This window comes from Scomber scombrus, chromosome 6, assembly GCF_963691925.1.
Source record: "Scomber scombrus chromosome 6, fScoSco1.1, whole genome shotgun sequence".
NCBI lineage: Eukaryota > Metazoa > Chordata > Actinopteri > Scombriformes > Scombridae > Scomber > Scomber scombrus.
The window spans coordinates 21,098,870-21,121,054 of NC_084975.1; the positions used below are offsets into that span (position 1 = coordinate 21,098,870).

Sequence of the window (22,185 nt, forward strand, 5' to 3'; positions counted from 1 at the left end):
AGTATTAGATAGATCAGCCCATGTTATTACCAATGTGGAGCTATGCACAAGCAGACAGACTTTTGCCTCCATCATCAACACTTCAGAGTGACACTATTCATCTCAAGAGCCGTCTGACTCTTGCTATGAAATTGGCAGTGTTTGTGGTGAGTGTTTGCATTGAAGAGTGCACAGAGAAACCTAAAATTGACTCAATTTGCTGATGGACTTCTCTCAAAAGCAATTGATTTTTTGTGTGTCTTTGTAACTCACTTATGATTGTTTTTCCTGTGTGGAAAATAAAAGAAATGCCTTGCCAGAACATTGACGATCCTGTGGATGGGTGGGAGAATGTTTTGTGTTCGTTTAATATACACACCAATTTGTGGCTGCAAGGACATGCACAGAGAGATGAGTGAAATTGCCTTCTTTCAATTCTAGATGAGTTTCAATACTGTGGTGCCTGAGAAATATGATGAGAAGTCCAACTTAGAGGCAATTTTGTTTATTGAACACAGCAGGGTGATCATAAAACAGAAAGACATAGAGACATACACTGGAACATGGGTTTTTTTAGTTTTTTTTTGTACACACACTCACACAAAAAAAAACCCAAAACATTTTGGCTTCCTGTCAAATGTAAAGACAAGAATCACAAAAGCAGAGACAGATACTAGCTCTCTAAAACATTCCTAGGTCAGAGATGGGCTCAAAATAGCCGATGAGATCACTTCTGTGTAAATTTTTCATAGAGGCAGCAGTAGGGAAAACTCAAGGGGATACTAGCCCCGTCTCTGTGTATGTCTGTGTGTATGTGTGCAGGTACATGTCTGTGTATGTGTGCGTGTTTTGAGTTCTCCAACAGAAAAAAGGAGCTCAATTTTTTTTCTCCATCCAATTCTCTCAGTGCGGTCTGGTTGAAGTCCTATTTTGCTACATGCATGCGTGTGTTTAGGCCGGAATTAGACAGAGGGGTGAGCAGTGGAGAAGTGACAGACTGTGTGATTGTCTCTAAATTGAACAATCAGTATAGTTCAACGTGTTGAGATAATACCATTATTCATCTCAGCATTGTACAGGACTGCAGGCAGAGAGACATCTCCCATTGTTGTCTCGTTTTGAAATGCCCTACTTTAGAAATTCTCTGTCAGGATTGTTTAAAAAGAAGGGCTGCTTGGGTGTTTTTGTTGTAGCAGTAATATGGGAAATGTGAAATGCAAGATGATATTCTCTTGAATAAAAGACAGAAGGGGACAAAGTATGCAACAGGATTTTATTTAGATGTTAAGTGTTTCCTAGATAGTGTTACTTACTTACTTTCTTTCTTTGTGTATTCATCAGGGATATTGCACTTTAATTAACATCATTTTTATTTATCTGCCAGATTTAGTCAAATGGTTAGACTTCATCTGCAGTTCATTCGCCCACAATAACATAAAAAGGTCAATACAACCAAATTACAACAACATAATTCTCTGAATTGCCTTTGGTGGTATTTAGCCATGACGATAGTTTAGTCAACAGTTTCAATGAAATCTATTTACAAGGAGTTGCACGGACTATCCAGAGAAACCGGGTCACTGCTTCTGGAAATATAAACAACTATTTACCTGTGTTGTATTGGTGTGGAGGTAGAAATCTTGATGATGGATATCTCAGAAGATTGATAATTAAACCAAAACTGCAAAAATAAATGATGATTAAATCAAAACTATCTGCAGACCAAATATTATTATATTGACATCATGTATCAATATGAATAGACCTTTTTAATGAGTGTTTAAAATGCCAAAGCAGGAAAAGTAAAGGTGTAATTAAAAACATGAATCCTGGCTATATTCCACTAACATGGGCAGGTTTCAGGACCCTCATCCCGTGCATGCTGGCTCACTGGTTTGGCTTACTTGGACACTCGAAAAGAATGCAGTCATTGTTAATGTCAATGGTTGCACCTGTGCTTTTCCTGCTATGACAACTCAGTATATCTGCTGTGGAAAAGGTCTATAATAACAGGATGAGTTGTACTGCCCTAGTGGGTGCAACAAGAAAGAGAGGGAGAGAGATACAAATCAACCTCCTCTTAGGACGTCGTACACACACACACACACACACACACACACACACACACACACACACACACACACACACACACACACACACACACACACACACACACACACACACAAAGTTTAATTAGGCAATATAAGTGAAAATATGTGTGTTGGTGGACTATGTGTGTGGAGAGGCTTTAAATATGACAATTGTTTATCCAATAACCAGATCTCTAATTTCCTACTAATAATGTGGATTAAATATTGTAGGCTTATTTAAATATGAGAGATACTTGTTTTAAAAAACATCTGGGCTGCTTTCACACAGGTTGAAGTTTTATTGGCTATAAGCCATGACTCTGTGTGTGTGTGCGTGTGTGTGCGTGTGTGTGTGTGTGTAAGCCTATCGTGTGTAAACAGAGGCCGATCCGATTGCTGCTGCTGTCTTTTGAATGTCACAAGGTGGCAGCAGGCTAATTGGCACTGACTTAAGAGCACAGCCAGCTCCGAAAACTCAATCACTGCCGGGATGAGCCTCGAGCCTCCGGGCCCCCCACCCCCACAGATGAATCACACACAGAGGCAAACACATACACATCCTGACTGGTTGTGTATTTTTCACACACACTTCACCTCTGTGACCCTGCTGAAATGTCACCCAAAACAGACAATCCCACCATCATCCAGACAGTCCCCCCCAGTGTAAATAACAGTATCTCAGCACAGCTCAAACAATATCCTTCAAATGTCACATGGGAGAAGTCACTTTTCTGCTCATTTTCCAGATGGGATCACGTTGACCGCTTTATTCTCAGATGGAGTTTTATTCATTTCACTGCTGTGTGATACTGCTGTGGACACATTACGCTATGATGAAGGTGTTGCAATGAAAACCCCTTCAAGAAGTAAAATAATTGTTTCTTGCTGCTGTAGTTGACTCTAAAGTTTCCATGAGTCTTGTGAATTTAGGATTTTACGACCTATTATAATTAAATTTTATGATATAAAATGCATGCTGTTTGATGAGCTGGTGATCTGTTTCATATGTTTCACCCCGTAATAATTGCATTAGAAAAATTAATTAATTAATTAATTATTAATCTCATTTTAATTTAATCTCAGTGAATATCCTGCTCTAGATATAATCAAAAATACTCTTTACTCTCTATATAAAATACTAGTCCTTATGTACATCTTTGCCAACAGCACGCATGGCAATTATATTTATGAGGCTTTACATTTATGAGGCTTTACATTGAAAAGTGTACGGCAGCGAATAATAGCAGCAAATAACAAAAAAATGTATCAATACATTGATTGTAGAATTGATTTTGGTTTAATCCGTTTCATAGAGCACCATTTCTGCTCCTTGTTACTCATTGTTTAGACCTCTGGCCTACAGGCTAAACTTGGTCACAGTCTGACGAGTGATGGATGATGATGCTCCATCGATTTACATGGGGTGGAAAATCTTTCCCAGATTAATGAGAGTCGTGATGGAAAGCAAAACCCTACTCACCTGCCGCACACAAACAAGGCAATGTTGTCTATGTGATGCACCGGGCTTTATTTAAGTAATGCAAAATCGAAGTGTGCTAAGTGCATGTTTAATGTGACATATAGACACACATATACACTTGATACAGTAGTTCAGGAGCTGGTAGATGTTAGCACATTAGGATCCTTGAGTGTTGTTGAAATTGGATGAGACTTTCTTCCCATGTGGAAATTGTCTGTGTAATGTGTTGAATATGCCAACATTTTGGGGAACATATTAAAAACGAGAAACAATAACACATGTTCTCACACTCCAGCAGGCCCATACTTTTCCTTATTTGATGTTCATTGTATCTAAGTCAGGTAGCAGGCCTCTAAGTATTTACAGTGATTGATCACAGTGTGAGTGTCTGGTATTTAGACAATGGCTGCGCTCTCAGAATGCAGATTTTCACTCTTGTTTCTTCCTAATTGGATTCTCTTCACTCAGTCATCTTAATTGGCTTCTGCTCATGCCAAAATTGTCAATGACGTTTTGCAGTTTTGTTTTGGTCTTTTCTGAGCATGTTTTTTCAGGACTGGTTGTCTAATTTAGTATGTTGGAAAGATACAGAAAACTATTTTTTTTCTTTTTTTAAAATCACCTAAAAAGTGCATCTCTAGTTTATGTTTACGCAGTGGTTCAAAAAAGAAACAAGTTGCTCTGTTCCATTTCAAAGAAACTCATTTTGTCTGAGTTCTTTTCTCATTGTGATTCCCTTTAAAGCAGAAATGAAATTATAATTGCCCCTAAAGATTGCAACAATAAAGGAGAAAACTGATTAAAAAACACCTCACTCCCTTGTCATTTGCAGCAATTTTCCTCTGAATGAAATAAAGTAGAAAGTATTCAGAGTAGTTTAGCTTCTTGTCCCAACACAAGTTGCAGCATCACAATATGCTAACAACCATGAATACTCAAAACACAACAAAGGAAAAGTCTTTACCTGGGCTGTAAATAAAAAAAGCAATTTGAACATCTCATATTTGGATCTGCTAATTTAAGATGATGTGTATAATTTGTTTAAATACTGCATGTCAGGACTAAATGAATAATCAATTAATTTAAAGCTGGAGTGCAGGACTTTTGTTTCCCCCTTCTGGCAGTGAGAGTAATTACAAAAATACTGTTGACACGTGTCTATGTCATAGGCTCCGATATATCTTACTCCATCGCTACTGTTGTGGCAGTAAAACGGTGGAAAAAATTGTTTTGAATGTCACACAACCCCTGCAAAATGTCCGGTTTCATTATCAGAACTTCATCCATTACCTCCAGTAAGATTTGGAAAGTCAAGAAGAGAAGCGTCATTCAATTTTTTAAAATCCCCTTTCATGTTAGCTGAGGGCTAAATGGAAGTTAACCAACTTGGCTGACAGATTTCCCTAATGCTCTGCCTACAGAGCACTTTTTTAGTTTTAATACAAATATTTTATTCTTGAAAATGATCATAAAGAGGTGAACCAAATGTGTGTGTTTTGCTTTTTCAAAATATGACAATCCAAAAACCGAAGTAACAATTTTAATCAGGATTGTTTCTTTTTTTTTTTTTTTTACAAGGAAAAACTCATTTTGAGGATGTGATAGTCACATGAAAGTTCAACACCAAAGCGTACTCTTTCACACATCCTGAAAACAAGGTGTGACTCAATACTTGATCCAGTGTCACTCCTAAACCAAAAGAGTCATCGTGTCACATCCTCCTCCTGACACTTTTCTCCACCCATGAGGAACCAAGGCCAACTGTGGAGATTATTTGCTGAGTGGGACTCTGTTTGGCCAGCAGGAGCAGCTCTTTGTCTCTCTGCGCTTCCCACTGCCTGCTATATATCTGGCCATGAGGGAACTGGCGAGTGAGGGATATCAGACAATGTTTTGGCAAGTCTTGTCCTTCTGCCATTTATTGAAAACCATCTGTTTGAGTGATTGAGCTGGTTAGGGAAGAGATGGGTGGATGACAAAAAGAGAGACAGAGAGAGAGAGAGAGAGAGAGAGAGAGAGAGAGAGAGAGAGAGAGAGAGAGAGAGAGAGAGAGAGAGAGACTGCTGGTGGAATGGCACAGATTCGGTTGCCTTTGTGGGATATCCAAAGGCAATGGCAGCGTTATCTCCCTACTCCCAGACCTTGGTGTACTGCAGTATGAAACACAGATAGCGAGGACGCTCCCTGTTAGAACTACATGCAATGCAAGGAGAGAGGGATAAGCTTCTATTCCCTATTTACATAGTTGTGGGATGACTTGGATGAGCAATAGTAGGAATACAAAAATATGACTATGACTATGTTCGTTATTACTATGAACAATTATGACTTCCAACAACATAAATACAGTTGACAATAGCATGTATAATATCACTGTATATTTTAATAACTAGATTTAGGTCATCATATAGTAGGTTGTCATATGCAGGCAGTTCCGGCCTATATCGAGGTCAACAGTACTAGTCTATAGAGATCTGATCCATAGTCCTGACATTACCCCTTGACTCACTGATGTTCTACTAGCTTCTGTAACTCAAAGCATTTTGACTTTAAGGGTTTCTTTCATTGACCTTTCTAAAAAAAGAAACATGTTCCTGTGCTAAATATAAATTAGCTAAGCTCCTTCTATTAGAATTTGAGTCCTTTGTGATTTTTTTCTTTTCTGGTAATTTCTTTGGCATTTTTGCCTAGGATTGATAGTGTAGGTACAGACAAGAAATTAGGGAGAGAAAGAGGAGTATGACATGCAACGGAGGTTCTTGTTCAGAGTCAAAGGAGAACCATCACAGTTTCATAAAATGTGTCTTAATCACTAAGCCACTTGGGGCACTCCACCCTTCAGGATTTTATGATGTTAAATAATGATTAATTTGTTCGGAATCAAAAATCTACAGCTGTTTCTCCATTTATTCTTTCTTAGCCTTATTCCTTTCAGTGCTTTTTTGGACAAGTTTAAATAGGTGTTTTGACTATCCTCCTGCGGTTCTCATCTTGCTGTACTGATATGGGACTATCATCCAGGGCATGTCAGTACACTGTGACATCACTGTTGGGTGTTTATAGGGGCAACAGTACTTACTTACAACAGTTACTTTCTCAGTAAATGGAGTGAACTACATTTCATTGCTGCAAGGTTATGTTGTAGTAATGGATTTTCAATAGCTTGAATTATGATACATATCTTTGCAACTTTAGATTTTCTTACTTCATCACCACCCAGTAGTTCTGGTTTCATATAGCATCTTGTAAAATAACTAGAGTAGCTCTAGATTACCATGATTATTGTCTGGCAGTAGGAACTTAATGACCTCCTTTTTCATGAATAACTAAGATTAACTAATAATGCAAAGCTATTCACCCTCCTTAGGTAGGACAATGATTGATTTAATAGTTATGCTGAAATGTACAAAGGTGAAGAGAAAAAAAACATAGCCATTTTCTGGCCATCCATCGTGGCTTGACAACAGATTGACCCTGAGCACTCCATTCAGCGGTAAAAGCCGCCGCTGACACTTGGCCAGCCTTCTTTCCTTGGCGCATCACGTGTATCCATGTGACAGACCAATCAAGAAAATGGAGTGCGTTAATGGAGATGGAGATTCGTTCGTGCGGTGGCACTCATCATCTCACCTCCTAACATATTGTTTCAGCAAACGTAACTGCTGTCACCAGGGGCAGGATGGATGGTGTCTTACAGTTAATAGGCTCTAAATCAAAGCCACCGCCATGGACAGCCAATCAGAAACCAAGAAAACTGTCACCTAAGACCTCAGCTCAAGGTTACCATTGCGATTGAGGACAACGGAGAGTGAATTTGTTCCCTTACTTTCTGTCTCTTCGGCGACAGTTAATACTTTTCACGGCTTTCTCCTCTTTTATTTCTACGCCATCTACATCTCTGTCTCTTGCTTTCTCATTCAGTTGTTCACTCTCTTACAAACTCTCCACACTTTTCACCACTTTGACTTCACACTGGCTTCCCCTCTACATCTTTCTATATTTAATCCACTACTTTCTCTGCACTTTTCTCTCCACCTCCCTCTGCCCCACCTTTAAATCTCACTCACTATCTCATATCTATATCTTTCACCCTCTACCCTGCTGTCTTTTTTCTGTCTTTTTCTGTATTTTTTCTGTCTATCTCTACAGTATAGCTTGTCTAGTCTTGTCTAGCTCTTCTGATTACTTGCCCTTCTGTCTGCCTAGTCAAGTTAAAGTCAAAATGTATTTCATAGCCCAATATAACAAAGTATACAATAAAAACAGTAATGAGCAACATTAGCAAAATATATAAAAAACATATAGAAGTGAGATTAACTGCATATAAAGCATTATAAACAGAATATTTGATACATACAATGCATTTAAGGAAAACGAGCAAGAATCAGTAATATATATAAAAGCATACAGAAGTAAGATAAACTACACAGAGCATTATAAATAGAATATTTGAAATATTTAAAAATGTATCAAAGAAAGAAGTGAAGTAAAAAACAACAATACACAGTTAGTAGGCCTGCATAAGACTCATGAACATTCATGTCTACATACGGATGAAAACATACATGCAAAAATTTGTAACATGCACGTAACCATGTGCACATAGAGTATAGAGTGTAAGTTGGATAACTGTGGTTTGGTATTTAGAGCAGTCTAAGTGAAGTTGAATTATGATGCGTCTGCCCTTCCCTTTACTTCCTTTTTTCTTCCTACCCTGTCTACATCTCTGTTTCTCTCTCTCTTCCAAAGCCAGTCACAGGTTTTAATTAGCCTCCATTCATTTAGTGAAGGACACGTGTACTTTCATAGGTGGTCGGCAATTGTCTGCCTGCTTCATTTATCCGTGACGCTTTTGAAAAGCTAGAGGCACCACATATTGATGAATCTATGAAAGGAAGAGTACCAAGGAAATGTGAATGCCACAGTTGTAGGCAGGTGCTGAGCGCTTAGTTTGTGGGGTGGTGGGCGGTGCTATACCCAAGGACATGCGAGCCTAGTGAATGCCAATGCAAATCTATTGAAATTCAATTTCAAGTGCTCTTTGCAAAAGCATCTGGCACAGAACATATTCAGAGGTGAATGTCCTCTTGCGCTCATACAGACACCGAATACAATGAATGAATAATAAATTGCTAATGTCAAGGACTGTGGAGCTTGTCTCTCACAAAGTTCCAACATTTGACCTGTACTATCAACAGGAACAAGGCTCTGGTGCACATTACACGTCCGGGTGTTTTTTTCAGTTTGACTTGTATTTGCATCGAATTGCATTTGGTTGCATCACATTATCAAGATTATTTTGTTTACCCTGGCAGTGTTGTGCATCTTCTGTCTGATGGTTTGGCATGCAGTTTAAAACCTAGGAATAGCTGTTGCTAAGGCAACAGCTAATATGGATCCAAATATGGAATCATGAGAATGAGATGGAAATACAAAGGACAATCTAATAAATTATGTTCTTAAAGCTGCACTAACCAAGTTTTAATTACTAGGGTGTAGAGTTTTTACACTAACATTTTGCCAAACAAGTTCCTACTTAATGAATCCACTGGAGACAGAGCAAAGTGGGAAATACCTGGTTCTAAACATCTGAATTGTCACCCACAGATTTTCTAACTATTCAAATGTGCATGTTAAAGGCAGAGAAAGGATTGACGAATCACAGCTTAGTAAACAGGTTTGAGGATGCGGCCAACATCTTTCTAATAATAGTAATAATAATAATAATAATACATTTTATTTGTATTGCACTTTACATTTCAGGAATCTCAAAGTGCTACAGACACGTGTTGATGTGAGAAATCAGCACAATATTAGATTGAATAAATCAAGTGAAACAAAATGCTAATTCTCTGTTATTGCCAGACTACATGAGCATCCCTTTGTGAAGTGAGTTTCTGGCCACATGACAAATATTTAGTTGCTTTTTTGTTCTATGTCCCCCTTATTCCATCTTTCTGCTGTTAAAGCTGGGCAGGTTGGGGGTGCACTCTGTTTGTCAAGCTTGCTGGAAACCTGAGATACTAATTGAGATATTCAACCACTCGACTTTAAAATGTACAGAATGCCATGGCAAAATAACCACATTAGCAGGCTAAAAATGGCTAAATTCTGAGTAGAGCATGAGAGCTGGTTGTTAATTCTAATGGGTTAGGTGCTGCTACATACCACCCTTTAACGTTTTACAGTCAGTGTTCAGTATGGCTCTGTACCCCCACACAGGTGTTGTCAGTTATTCTGGCTGCTTAGACCATACAGGTTTTAGACCATACAAGTCTAATACCTGTAAGGTCTAATACCTGTATGGAAGTGCTCCAACTGTGAGTTACATAACATTGTCAATGGGAGAAATGAATGCAACTGTTACTTCTCGATGTAGGGGTGCTAATTTAGCTTAATTGCACCCTTTTTTTTTTTAGGAGTATTTGAAATTAAATTATAATTTCACTTTATATATGATGAATACATTAAAGCTGCAGTTGGTAAGTCTTATAAAAGTAACTTTTTGTCATATTTGCTAAGACTGTCACTATGTAAAGACAGCATTACATGAAACTAGTAATCTGTAAAAAAAAACAAAAAAAAAACAGGCTCATTTAGCCCCACCTATACTGCTCCTACTGCAAATTGGCAAATTGCCAGAATCCACCGCGACCGGATAAAAAGAACCAATCAGAGCCAGGATGGTGTCTGATGGAGTGTCTGACAGCTGTCAATCACTGCTCACGCACACAGCCCCCTCCCCCTTCCTCCTCAGCTCGGTCAAGCTGATATCTCTGAGAGCGGCTTCAGGAGCGTAGAGAAAGTAATGGCGCAGCAACAACCATCAGCGAGGACAAAACTATCGATACCTCCGTTACCAACAACAACATGCATGGTCGCGTGCCATCGCGCGCACGTCAGCCTCCTCTGGGGGAGGGATTTTGGAGGCAGGGCAGGAGTGCAGCAGAGATGCTAAGTCCTCTCTCTCCTTAAAGTTACCAATTGCAGCTTTAATTCAAAGTGAACAATATTAACTATCTAACTATCTCCTGTTAAAACATTTCATGACCTCATATAATGCTCAGCATAGGTTGGCTCAACTGTGTGGAGGTCTTTTTAACCAGAATAACTGAAAACACCAGTATAGGTACACAGAGCCTTTCAAATTAATTTGGCTAGTCACATAACTGTTAGCCTAAAATAATTACTCATACAGAATACAAGCACAGGGATGCATTGAATGAACAGTGGTATTCTGGAGGAAAGCAGCTAAGACACTATGTGGAGTGCTTCTCTTTGAATAGATTGAAAAATCGAGTGGTGCAACCCTAAGTGCTTCAGTGCCCACCTCTCATGAACCCTCAGCATTTCGACCTCTGTCTCTCACTGATGAAGACAAATAGCCCTTTCCCACTGGCTGTGTAGGAGCCTTTAGGAACCCTCTGTGGCAAGAACCAACTAGGACATACTGTAGTGTACAAGGTGGTTCCCGTGCAATCCTGAATCTGTTTCAAAGAGGCACCTAAAATAGACCTCAATAAAAAGCTGTGGCCGTGCTGTAAAGATATATCCTCCCTATTGAAACTCAAACTAAGCAGGATTTTCCTGTAAAAACTGTATCGCCAGTGTCTACATGTTCTTGTAGTCTTAGCCATAATTAGAAATGAATGAAGGACAAAGGCAATTATGGCATGCTCCAACATAGCTAATGAATTCAGAAAGCTTATAAACATCCATACCAACTTTTTGAATAAGACAAGATAAAAAGACAGCTTTGTCAGCTAATTTAATTATGTAATCAATGGGCAAGGTGACAAATATGTACACCAACAAATACGGTATATGAACTTAATGTTTGTGATTGAACATCATAATATTACAAACAAATATACTAAAACTGAACATGAGGCTTGAACTCGAGATCTGAAGCTTGAAGTATCAATGCAGAATATTGATTAAAAATTACAAGATATTGTTTGATCTGCAACAAAAGGTATCTGTAATCTACTGTACAATATTTGCATATTTTTATGTAAAAGTGAATTGATATATAAGACATAATTAACCATTTATTAACCTTTTAACGAGAAGGAAACAAAACATAATCAGAAAATTATTTTAAAGATAATTTGACGTCACTGCAAAGAACATTGTGAGAAATGCGATTTCTCACCAAGCTCACCTTATCTCTCCCTTCTCCTCAGATATTGATGAGTGTGCTGAAGGGAAGCACTACTGCAGGGAGAACACCATGTGCGTTAACACTCCTGGCTCCTTCATGTGCATCTGCCATACGGGTTACATCAGGATCGATGACTATTCCTGCACAGGTGAGTTCCTCTGCTGGCCCCATGACAGGCTGGAGTAAAGTGGAGAAAGCTCTGTGATTATTTTGGATTTGTGAACTTTCAGCTTCCAGAGAAACTTTTTTTTGTTAGGAGGCTGCTAACAATTAAAACAATTAAATGTTTGTATTGGTGTGGAGACAAGAAGAGATGTGCAGGATAGATGAAGAGATTCAGTTGGCCATATATAAATATATTTCCTACACATTTCTAGTACAAGAGCTTTTAAGGAGATGAACCAAGGTTATTGCAAGTAAGAAATGATTTAATTTGCATCCTTAGTCATACACTGACTGGAGGATGATATTTGATTTCATGATGATAAATCCTGCAGCCAAGAAACATACAGACTTCCAGAGACAGAGAGAGGAAGAGGAAGCCAGACATTCAGATATAAACATAGTGAGTCGTCAGAGTACAGAGAGAGATGGGATGAGAGAGTTATCATACAAATACTTTACAACACCTGTAAAACACACTTGGGCATGTGCTACACCGGCTCTCCCTATTTTCGTTCATCATGTTCCAGACGGCACCTGGTTAGAGACACTTCTTGGTGAATCTGTCACCCTGCAATTATACACGGTCTGTTCATTTAATATGTATAGGGATGAATGTCAGAGTTTGATTTGCTCCTATTGGTTTTGCTCCTATTACCGCCAGCACATTAAAATAAAACAAACACACACGCACACACAAATCAATACCAGCCACACTGCTTTATGATTCAGGTAGTGGTAGAAAAAAGATTGAATACTGAGAGAAAATGTTGAATCAATTTTTCACCGCATTTGCTTTGTTTAGATTACAAAGCCCATCTCTCTGCCTCTCTCTCTCCTGCTTTGTTAAAACTTCAAATTTATCAACTCCATAATTGTACATATTTATTCTATACAAAAGCGTTAATGTGCATCACTAAACTCTATTTTATTGTGAGACAAGTCTTTGTGTTTCTGTTTTGCCTCAGTCCAGCATATTAAACACATAACACATACACACACAGGGTGTAAAACAAGTCTGATTCAAGGGCGTTACACTTGGAGACATAACCAAGTGCTGAAGCATCTATCTGCATCCACTGAGAGTAAACTCTTAGAAGTAAACTCACTGGACCTTCTCTAATTTTTTTTTTCACTGTGGTGAAAAGACCACAGAGCTAAGGTAGGAGATCTAGGAAAACAGCTCATATTTTCTCAAGAGAAGTACCAATAATCTAAGACGAAATCTTATGTTGTAGTCAGAAACACCACGTGTTGTGCATTTTGTGGAGTTGATGGTGCTATGGGAGGATGCAGTTCCTCATGAGAGGAAATGGCTTAGATATACAGGGTTGGCAGAAGAGACAGTGGAACACTGTAGGAAACCAAATGTCTGTCTGGTGGAATTTGGCTCTAGGGATTTTGTCCCTTTAAACTGAACTGGTTATAAGAGGGTAGAGTCAAAAACAAGCAATAAAAACATGGCAAACACTGCAGCAAATTCCATTGAATGGTAGTAGGTAAGAAGATAGGTTAAGTGAAAAATCCTGAAAATGTTAGCTGGTGATGTTATCGAAAGATTTGTATCTTGCTTGCAAGCAGCTGGAGAGGCATGGTTGGTTGGATTGCTGCCGGTGATAGCAAAATGCTGCTTAGCTTAACCTGTTTTATATAGGCATGGTTGGTTTTGGGATCACTCATACAATATGGGTTGTTATTATTGTTAGTCGCAGAGCTAGATAAACAGTGATGATGGCTGGAATAGATGGATCAGCGATTATAGCTTAGTCTATACAGACATATAATATATTAGTTGTTTTTTTAATTTATTTGCACAAATAATGGCAAAAAAGCATTAAATGAATAGTGACTAAAGTGGATTGTGCTTGAGATTGTAAGCACAATCCACTATATTTTATCCAGCAATAAAATATACACATGAACCAATTGCTATTAACAAGCATAGCATAGTATTCAACTGATACAAAATGCACCAGGAGAGAGAAAGATCACAAATTAAAAAAATTTAAAGCAACAACAAAGGATGAAGAGCAATTAAAGGAGCATTAAATCAGAGGAGTTTCTGATATAACAAGTGACTATTTATAAGACAAATGGAGCAAATATGCAGGGATGGTGATGGGACTACTGAGCAGGCCATGTCATTCAGATGAAACTGCTTATCAAGTCAGTGGGGTCCGCCAATGTGGGTTAGCCTGAACAGATCCAATGCAGATGAAAGGATGGGTTGCCATGTATCTGCTCTTTGCTTATTTAAGGGTGGGATTCAAAGGCAGTTTAAAGGTACGTTAGGTCTAGGTTAGGAAGTGGACTCACCTGTCAGAGGGCTCAGATCATAGATTTATGATGGCACAGCCTGATATCTGCTGCAGGGCACGATGAAAGATCAAAACATCATTTATCACCCTAGGCTTCCACAGGAATGCTCACCCAACTTCTGGCACATTTCATTATGTGTGTTGATAACGGAGGACATGCCTGTTGCTTGTTGATATGCTTGCAACTCTTAGCTTTTCAAAAGCGATTCCCATAGCTGGTGCGAAAACTTTTATCCTTTGGAAACTTCACTTCAAAGATTAAATTCAGGCCTATTTGGAAGTGTCAGAGTGTCTGTGGACTCCCTACTTGTTTGTGTGTGTGCACAGTCTTCGGTCTACAGTCATCTGGTGTGTGAAAGTACTGTACTGCGCTTGCATGTGTGATAAGGAGAGAGGAAGTCACGGATAACCTGAGAACGAGAGAGACTGTGAGTGGAGGCGACATGCGTATGTTACTGATCACAGTTGAAACCAAAGTCAATTTCAAAAGTAAACCAAATCAATCTAAAAAGATTGTGTTGGATGATTCACAGTTGCTGACCTCTGACTGTGTTTTGGGTAATTGTGATAGTTGCTGAACATGCTCATAACAGCTTCTTCTGCTACAGTTTGCCTTCAGCTTACAGTAGATGAGACAAACTTCATTAAAGCTACCCTTACCTTTGTTACATTTTTACACATTCTTTTGTTTAGGTTAAAATGCTATTAATAAGGTAATGGCACTCTAAAATGTTAGAAAGATCCACCAGGCATAGAAACTATCACTAATCATTATTCCATTCTCATAATATTCTGTGAAAACTCTGACAAATCATATAATTCGGTCCGAATGAGGGGAAGGGAGTGCTGGAGTGGGACATAGGAGGGAGGAGGGCTTGTTGCTGTTCAAGTTTTTTCAAAGTGCTGTGTGAAATGCAAGAAAGGTAAGAGTTGCTTTAAATATGAGAGAAAAACACCTATTCAATATTATGTAGATTTATCAGATTGTGTGGAAAATATATGAAAACTCAGGGGTAATATAAGTGAAATACACTTATTTGCTTTCTTGTCTCACATATTTCTCCATTAATTACAGTATGAAGCTAGAGCCATAAGGCAAGTACACTAGCTTAGCATAAAGCCCTAAAGCAGGAGGAAGCCATGGTCTGTCCAAATATCTGCTCACTAATTAACACGTTACATCTCGTTTGTTTGTTCTGTAAGGTACAGGTCCAATGGTATGGTAATGGTACAATGTCTATTTAAAATGATTAGTTTGTTTTACTCTACCAAATACAGGGCCACACATAGTGTAAAATACATAAGAAATCAGAGTCACTAATCCCTCTCCAAAGTGATAGCCGTCCTTCAAAAATAACACGGTGTCATTCCACAGTGATGGGTGGCAGATCCACCTTATTCCTCACCAGTTGTTTGTAGCTCGTGAAACACAATGCTAAATAGCTCCCTGTGTGACTCATTTCCGAAGAGGAGGCAACGCACTGCATTTCCTCTGTGTCTGTAATTAAAAAAAGCTATTTGAATCAATGCAAACTAACTCAGCGGCAGCAGAGTGAAGGGCTTGGCTGCCGCCGTGCTGTTCGCCAGAGGATTTACTGTAGGCCCGCAGCTTCCTGCCGTTCCATTGGAGTTTGAATTAAAGCTGTAAGACTCAGCAATACAACAAACACCCGGTGAAAACTCACATTTCCTGCTCCATCTGGGCCCCCTGCAGGGTTTCTCTCTCCCCATGTCAATTGAAATCAGGAAATAATAGAGCAAAGACAAGGACGTGACTTTTTGTGAACAGGCTTCTGAAATACATAAACAAGTTATAATTGAGATTGAGAAATCGTTTTTTTTTTAAGGGAGTAACAAATGCACATTCATCTCTTTCAATGTGGTTTTTTGATTTATTTAGTGAAAGAATACTCTTGCTTACTCAGTCCTTTTCCATATTATCTTTAGACAACCACTGCACCTTATATGATTTCACTCACTGTGTTTTCTTTAATCTTCTGAGCTGCGGGCAAGTTTTATTGTTTTACTCATTTGTCTTTCTTCCACTGTGTGCTCATTCCCCAGATTCACAATGAAGATTAATACCCCCAAACCCAGTGGATTAAATTGTGTCACTATATTTTATGTAGTTTCCTATTAAAATGCCTTCAAGTCACTGTAGTGGAATACACAGCTATGCGTCTCCTTATAAAAGTCAATTTATGTGATTAAACCAAGGCTTATGCAGAGGCCTGATGTAATGACTTTTTTCTTGCTTCAGGCAAATTACCATCGTAATCTTCCCACTGAGTTATTGGACTATCAGCTCCCACACATCCACCATCAGAGCCCAGAGTGCTTGATTCAGAACACAATCACTACTACAGCTGCATCTCACCTCTTAGCCAATATTAGAAAGATGAGTTATAGCCATGTCACATTATATGTCAACAATAAGAATCAGGGTCCTTAAATGAAAAAAAAATGAATCGTGAAGTACACACCACAGCAGTTATCCTCATAGGCTACATGTTGATATGCCGAGTTTAGTGTCACCTCTCTAGTCCTAGTGGCAGTAATTGACAGTAAAAATAGGAAGATGGTAAGCTACTAGCTGCAGGAATCTGCTGTTTATTAATACCAATTGAACATCTGCCTCTGTTTGAAAAGAGTCCAAAGAGAGCTTTGATTCTTCTAAGTTGCCCACAGAAGAAATATTACAGCTGTGGAAGGAAACATTAAGCCATCTCCTTCAGTACCCATTGACATTGTACATTTGCATGATATACGAGTATCTTTATCATCCTCAATAGCTTTCATCAATTAACGAATTGCAAACTCAGCAGGAACAATGTTCCAGTATTGATAGCCATATTTCCACATTCATTACAGTGTCATATGTAAACCAGTCTGCCTAGTAAAGAGGATTAAGTTGACTGTGGTTCATTTCATGGCTCAGTGTTTATGCGCAGAATAGTGGATTAAAGGACTGATTTGCAGATTTAAGCTTGGGCGAAACAGCATGGAGCCCTGGTTATATTTCTCCTCAGCTTGTCAGGGGGTCAGCGAGCTCAGACAGAACTCCGTATTTTATCAAAACCACCTGCAGTGATGGAGGTCACAGGTTCAGATCCCAGCTGGTGGTACACTGGAACACACAGGCTTCATGTACTTGTTTAAATGAAATATGTACAACCAAATGCCCTGACACAGCCAAGGCTCCGTATCCAGTGGAGTCTTTAGCAAGAGAAACATCCCCAACTTTCTTGTGCCCCTCTCTTTGACTAGCACTTTATCCTTGATCTTGAAGGTCAAGACTCCTCCTCTTTCTTCTCCTCTACTCTTCGTCTTTTTCCCAAAGTGCTGAGGTGCTCCTCGCTCTGTGAGATTAGCAGCTAATCCATGAAAGGTAGCGGATTGGTTGTGCTCTCCCTTGAATGTTATTAAAGAAGGCTGTCCTGAGGTGTGCGTGTGTGCCATCTGTACGTGTAAAAGCGCTTGTGCCCAAGGTGTGTATGCAAGTTGTGTGTCCTTGTTCTAATCCTGTGATAACCAGACCTAGGCCCCTGAGGCAGTGTAACTGAAGGAAGGATGGGTGGAGAGGAGGAGGGAGGGATGGACAGAGGCCAGAGGTGGCGCAGGGGGTTTGTCAACAACAGAGATCAGAAAAGAAGACTTTCAGTCTGGTGACTCAAAGGGTCTGACAGCTGAAGGGGATTTGGACAAACTGGGTTTTTGCCCCCTTTTTCCATGATATCCAAGTATATGAAAGGAGCCTGAGCAAACTTGACTTAAGAGTCTTAAAGTTTTGCTAATAAGGATGTCTTTGGCATTTTAAAATGTTCTTGTAAACCAATAAAACATTTACATTATGCGTTTCTTATAGGAGTCTTACATATTTTAAGGCATTTCAATAAAAAACATTTGCAAAGTCAACTGTAAAAAAGCTTTTCAAATCCTACATTGTTTACATCCCTGTTCGTCAGCTTGCAGTCTTCTTTCTCACCTTTGTTGTCGAGTTGCTAAATGTCTTGGTGTCCCTTGGTGTTCCGCTATCTGTCGGTCAGCAGAATAGTGTGAAACCAGCAGCAGGAATGGGTATCACACTGCTTGTATGCTTGCCATGTGCACATTACAAACAAAACAGGGACACACAATACTCCACAGCACTACTAATTGTCAAAACCTCTACAGGGTACCTTTAAGTTTCATACTGATGTCAGAGTAAATGCTACCTTTGAATAATTACTCTTTTTTTTTTGGGCTAGAAATTATTACACTGGCCTTACTCTTCTTTTATTGCCCTTGTGTTTGAGCTGGAAGAACAATGCTATTCCTCCTATTAGTACAGTAAAACAATGCAGCAAGTTTTCCATGACATCCAACTTTTGGCATACAAAATGTAACCCAGAGTAGATGCTTTGAGGGTGCAATTCCTTCAAAAAAATGGTTTTGTTTGTTATTATCGAAATTAACATGCTGTTTATGTTTATGGCATCTTTGGTGCCTTAAGGAAATGTATCCGTAAAGCAAATTTCAAAATGTAATGAAATCATTCATTACTTTCAATAAAGAGATGCTAACCTTTCTCCACACAATCAGAATTCCAAGCTCTATGTTACTCTTCGCTCTTTTGTGGTTGTGTTTCACCCAGGCTTTCTGTTACCCTAGTAGACAAATGCAGTGTCACTGAAGGAAGTTTTTTCCTGACATATGTATCATAAGATCACTGTGCTTTCAAAGGCCTGTAATCTCAAAGTCAAAGTCGAGGCTACAGTGTTTTCAAGAAAGCAGCCTGAGGTCAGACCTGGCTGAGGCTGGTGTTGTTTTGGCAGAAGGTGGAGGGAGTCAAGCAGGAGGAGAAACAGCCAGCTAGAGAGAGATCCCTGGTGACAGGCTGTACATAATTGATTGTTTATCTGTCTGCAGCCTGAGCAGCAGCAGTCCAGCGAGGAAATACCCCTCACACGTGAACGCACGCACATTTTGGGGATTTTGTTGGTGATTAAATTTAGAATCGCTCACACTGCTCACGCTGTAGTGTAATAAGCCTAAATTCCTAAAAAAAACAAAAGTAACCAATACTAAACCCTTGTGTCATAGGATTAACACACACTCTGCACACACACACACAGCTCCTGGTTGCTCTGTTGCCCTGTCTGTTCAGACTGACAGCTGGCTGTTTCCTGCTCTGGCAGATGTGCCCTTGGGGAATAAAACACCTTATTTTCTCTCTGCTATCCTGTGCTCCTATTACTGTTTTTTATATGCCATGAGCAGACTTTAATTCTGCCCAACAGCAGGTGTGTGTGTGTGTGTGTGTGTGTGTGTGTGTGTGTGTGTGTGTGTGTGTGTGTGTGTGTGTGTGTGTGTGTGTGTGTGTGTGTGTGTGTGTGTGTGTGTGTGTGTGTGTCTGATGCGGCAACAAGAGCAGAGCAGCGGGCCCTCCTAAGTGCCCTTCAATCCATCTCACACATACCCACACACATACATCATACCCACGATGGAGGAGCTCATCACAATGTCACTTTCAATTTGGATGAGCCCATGGTCTGTTCAGGAGATATAATGGATTGGATGATGGCAAGGAAATGGATGATGTGACTCAGGTCTTCTGCTACAAGCATTCAGATTTCTGATTCTTTCACTCTTCAGGTGCCATCTTTGAGTCCTCCAAACCCACTGTCTTGCACAATTGTATGCATTTAAAAAGTTCTGGAAAAATAACCTGTAAGAAGGTATTACAGACAAAATATTGTGTCACTATTGCTGAGGAAGGAACCACCTAATATCTGAACAAAATGTGCAAGAGAAATCAGCTGATATAAATTAATTTATTTCCTTCCCCTACCAGGCGCAGTGTGGCCCAGAAATTCACTAAAATAAATAGAAAACAATACAAACTGTTGCACCTAGACTAACACTTAAAGTCTACGTGTTTGTGATTTTCAAGACATTTAGTTAACTACTTTTCATTTTAGCAGCCTCAGAAAGTTCTCTCTGCATTATAAACACATGGAAATAGGAGATAAAATAATAAATAAAAATAATAATGGCCAAATTACTGAATGTTTTACAAATACTGTTTCTGGAAGATGAACCTTTCATGAATCTGTTTTGTGTCCTCTGGGTCATTGCCGAATAGAGAGTTGTTACATAAGGAAAAGAAGATTTTGCAAAGGTTAAAACAGGTCCAGAACATTTTCTGCACTTCAGCTGATATAGTGCGCAGTAAGCAAGTGCTTATCAGAAATCCATATTTATGTGAATCTCCAAAATACGATAGAGGAGTATTGTTTTTTTTGTGTGTCTAGGTGGGATAAAGATCTGCTTTTATGTTCAGGGGCAGATGAAGGGTGTGCATTAAACTGCCTGTTATATCGAAAGTAAATGGCTTAAATGTTCTACCATTCTTTAACCATTAAGTCTCTTTCTTAAGTCAGCATCACAAGAGATTTTCAAGTAAGGTGCTTTCACAGTTGGAGTGTCAGGTTTGCAGCAGGGATTAAAAATGAAAATGTGAAAAAAAAAAACATGGCACCATGTAAGTAAACATTGGGAAGGCCCTGGGGGATAAGGCCAGGTTCAATAAGTCAGCACACACTGATGCTCTCCAGTTTAAGGATGGTAAACATTGATCGTGTAATCAGTGGTGCAAAAGGTTGGTTCACAAGTTGGATACACAGCTGTGGAATTGGTCCAGCTGATACTAACAGAATGAAAATTGGTTAGTATTCAAACAGTTAGCTGTAGTTTCTGTGTAATATAAGCTGTAAATTGCAGATGATATGCCCCTTCATGACAGCTAAACATTATATTATGTCAGATGAGTAAAGTCTTAAGATCCAGCAGCCTCCAGACAAATCTAATCACATTTATCTGAGCATACAGCTACTTGACAATAAAATCTGAAATGGAAAGCATCATAAAGATAAGGAAACGCCCCTCCTGCAGCTTCAAACTGGCTCATTTATAGCACTGCGAAGGCCTATGTGTAAATTATGTTTCCTTCCCTATAAGAAATGGTAATAATCAAATGTGGAACTCCCCAATAGTTATTATATATCTGTCTTATGAAGGTTGCACCAGATGCAGGCGACGATATAACACAACTGCATTAAAATTAAGGCTTACTCACCATCAATAACATCTAGCCTTAATAGTCTACTATAAATAATTGCCACCCAGCAAACAAAAATAAATACACTGCTAGTTCAGTTTGAGTAGGAGGGAAACACATTACACTGAAAGGAAACATTAACATGTATTGTAAGAATATTAAAAAAGATTGTAGAGCACTACTTTTAATTAGTGTCGTAATTGTGTGCGCTGTATAATAATCATTTTATGGACCTATAAGGACTTACAATAGATATTATCTGGTGAAGTGACTTAATGGGGCTATTAACATTTCTTCAATTACATGTATAACACTACAATAATGATATTTAATTTTATTTCTTTAGTGGCTGACATTTTTCTGTTGCTTAATGTTGATCTTATAGTAATATTAAAGATTTTATCAAACAATACAACTCCCTTTGTAACTTGCTTAAAGCTTTATTCAACACACATTTCTTTTCTTAGATGTGGTATCATAATAATATGTGTACTTGGACTGTTTGATTTGTGTATCCTTGAAGCTTTTTTGCATTTTAATTTTGCCACATTGGTCTCTGTGTCCTATTCTCTTCACATAGAAGGGAAGATATTTGTTTGCCAGTTGGACATGGGCTGTAGCCATTAGTCAAGCTTCTCAATGGGATTTTCATAACACACCATATCGCTAACTCCACAGTGACAGGGATGGGAGCTCGGGTGTCCTGGCTCTAAGGGGACATTTTGTAAATGCTGGTGTGAAACTTACAGAAAACATTTCCCTGGGAACTGAACGGTCAATTGTGCAAATTTACAACACTATAACTAGAGGACAGTGGCTCATGAATGTGAAATGGAACATATTACTAAGCCCAAGCTGCTACCACATGGATGTATATGTACCAATTAAGGAGT

At 39.0% G+C, this 22,185-nt stretch overlaps 1 protein-coding gene across 2 annotated transcripts in view; it reads left to right on the top strand.

Moving 5' to 3' along the window:
• Window positions 1-22,185, top strand: part of nell2a (neural EGFL like 2a) — a 74,392-nt gene that overhangs the window by 28,231 nt on the left and 23,976 nt on the right. For both annotated transcript variants that reach the window (XM_062420052.1, XM_062420053.1), the window contains exon 13: window positions 11,736-11,861. In XM_062420052.1, coding sequence (XP_062276036.1) covers window positions 11,736-11,861 — 126 coding nt within the window. The remainder of the gene's footprint in view (window positions 1-11,735; window positions 11,862-22,185) is intronic.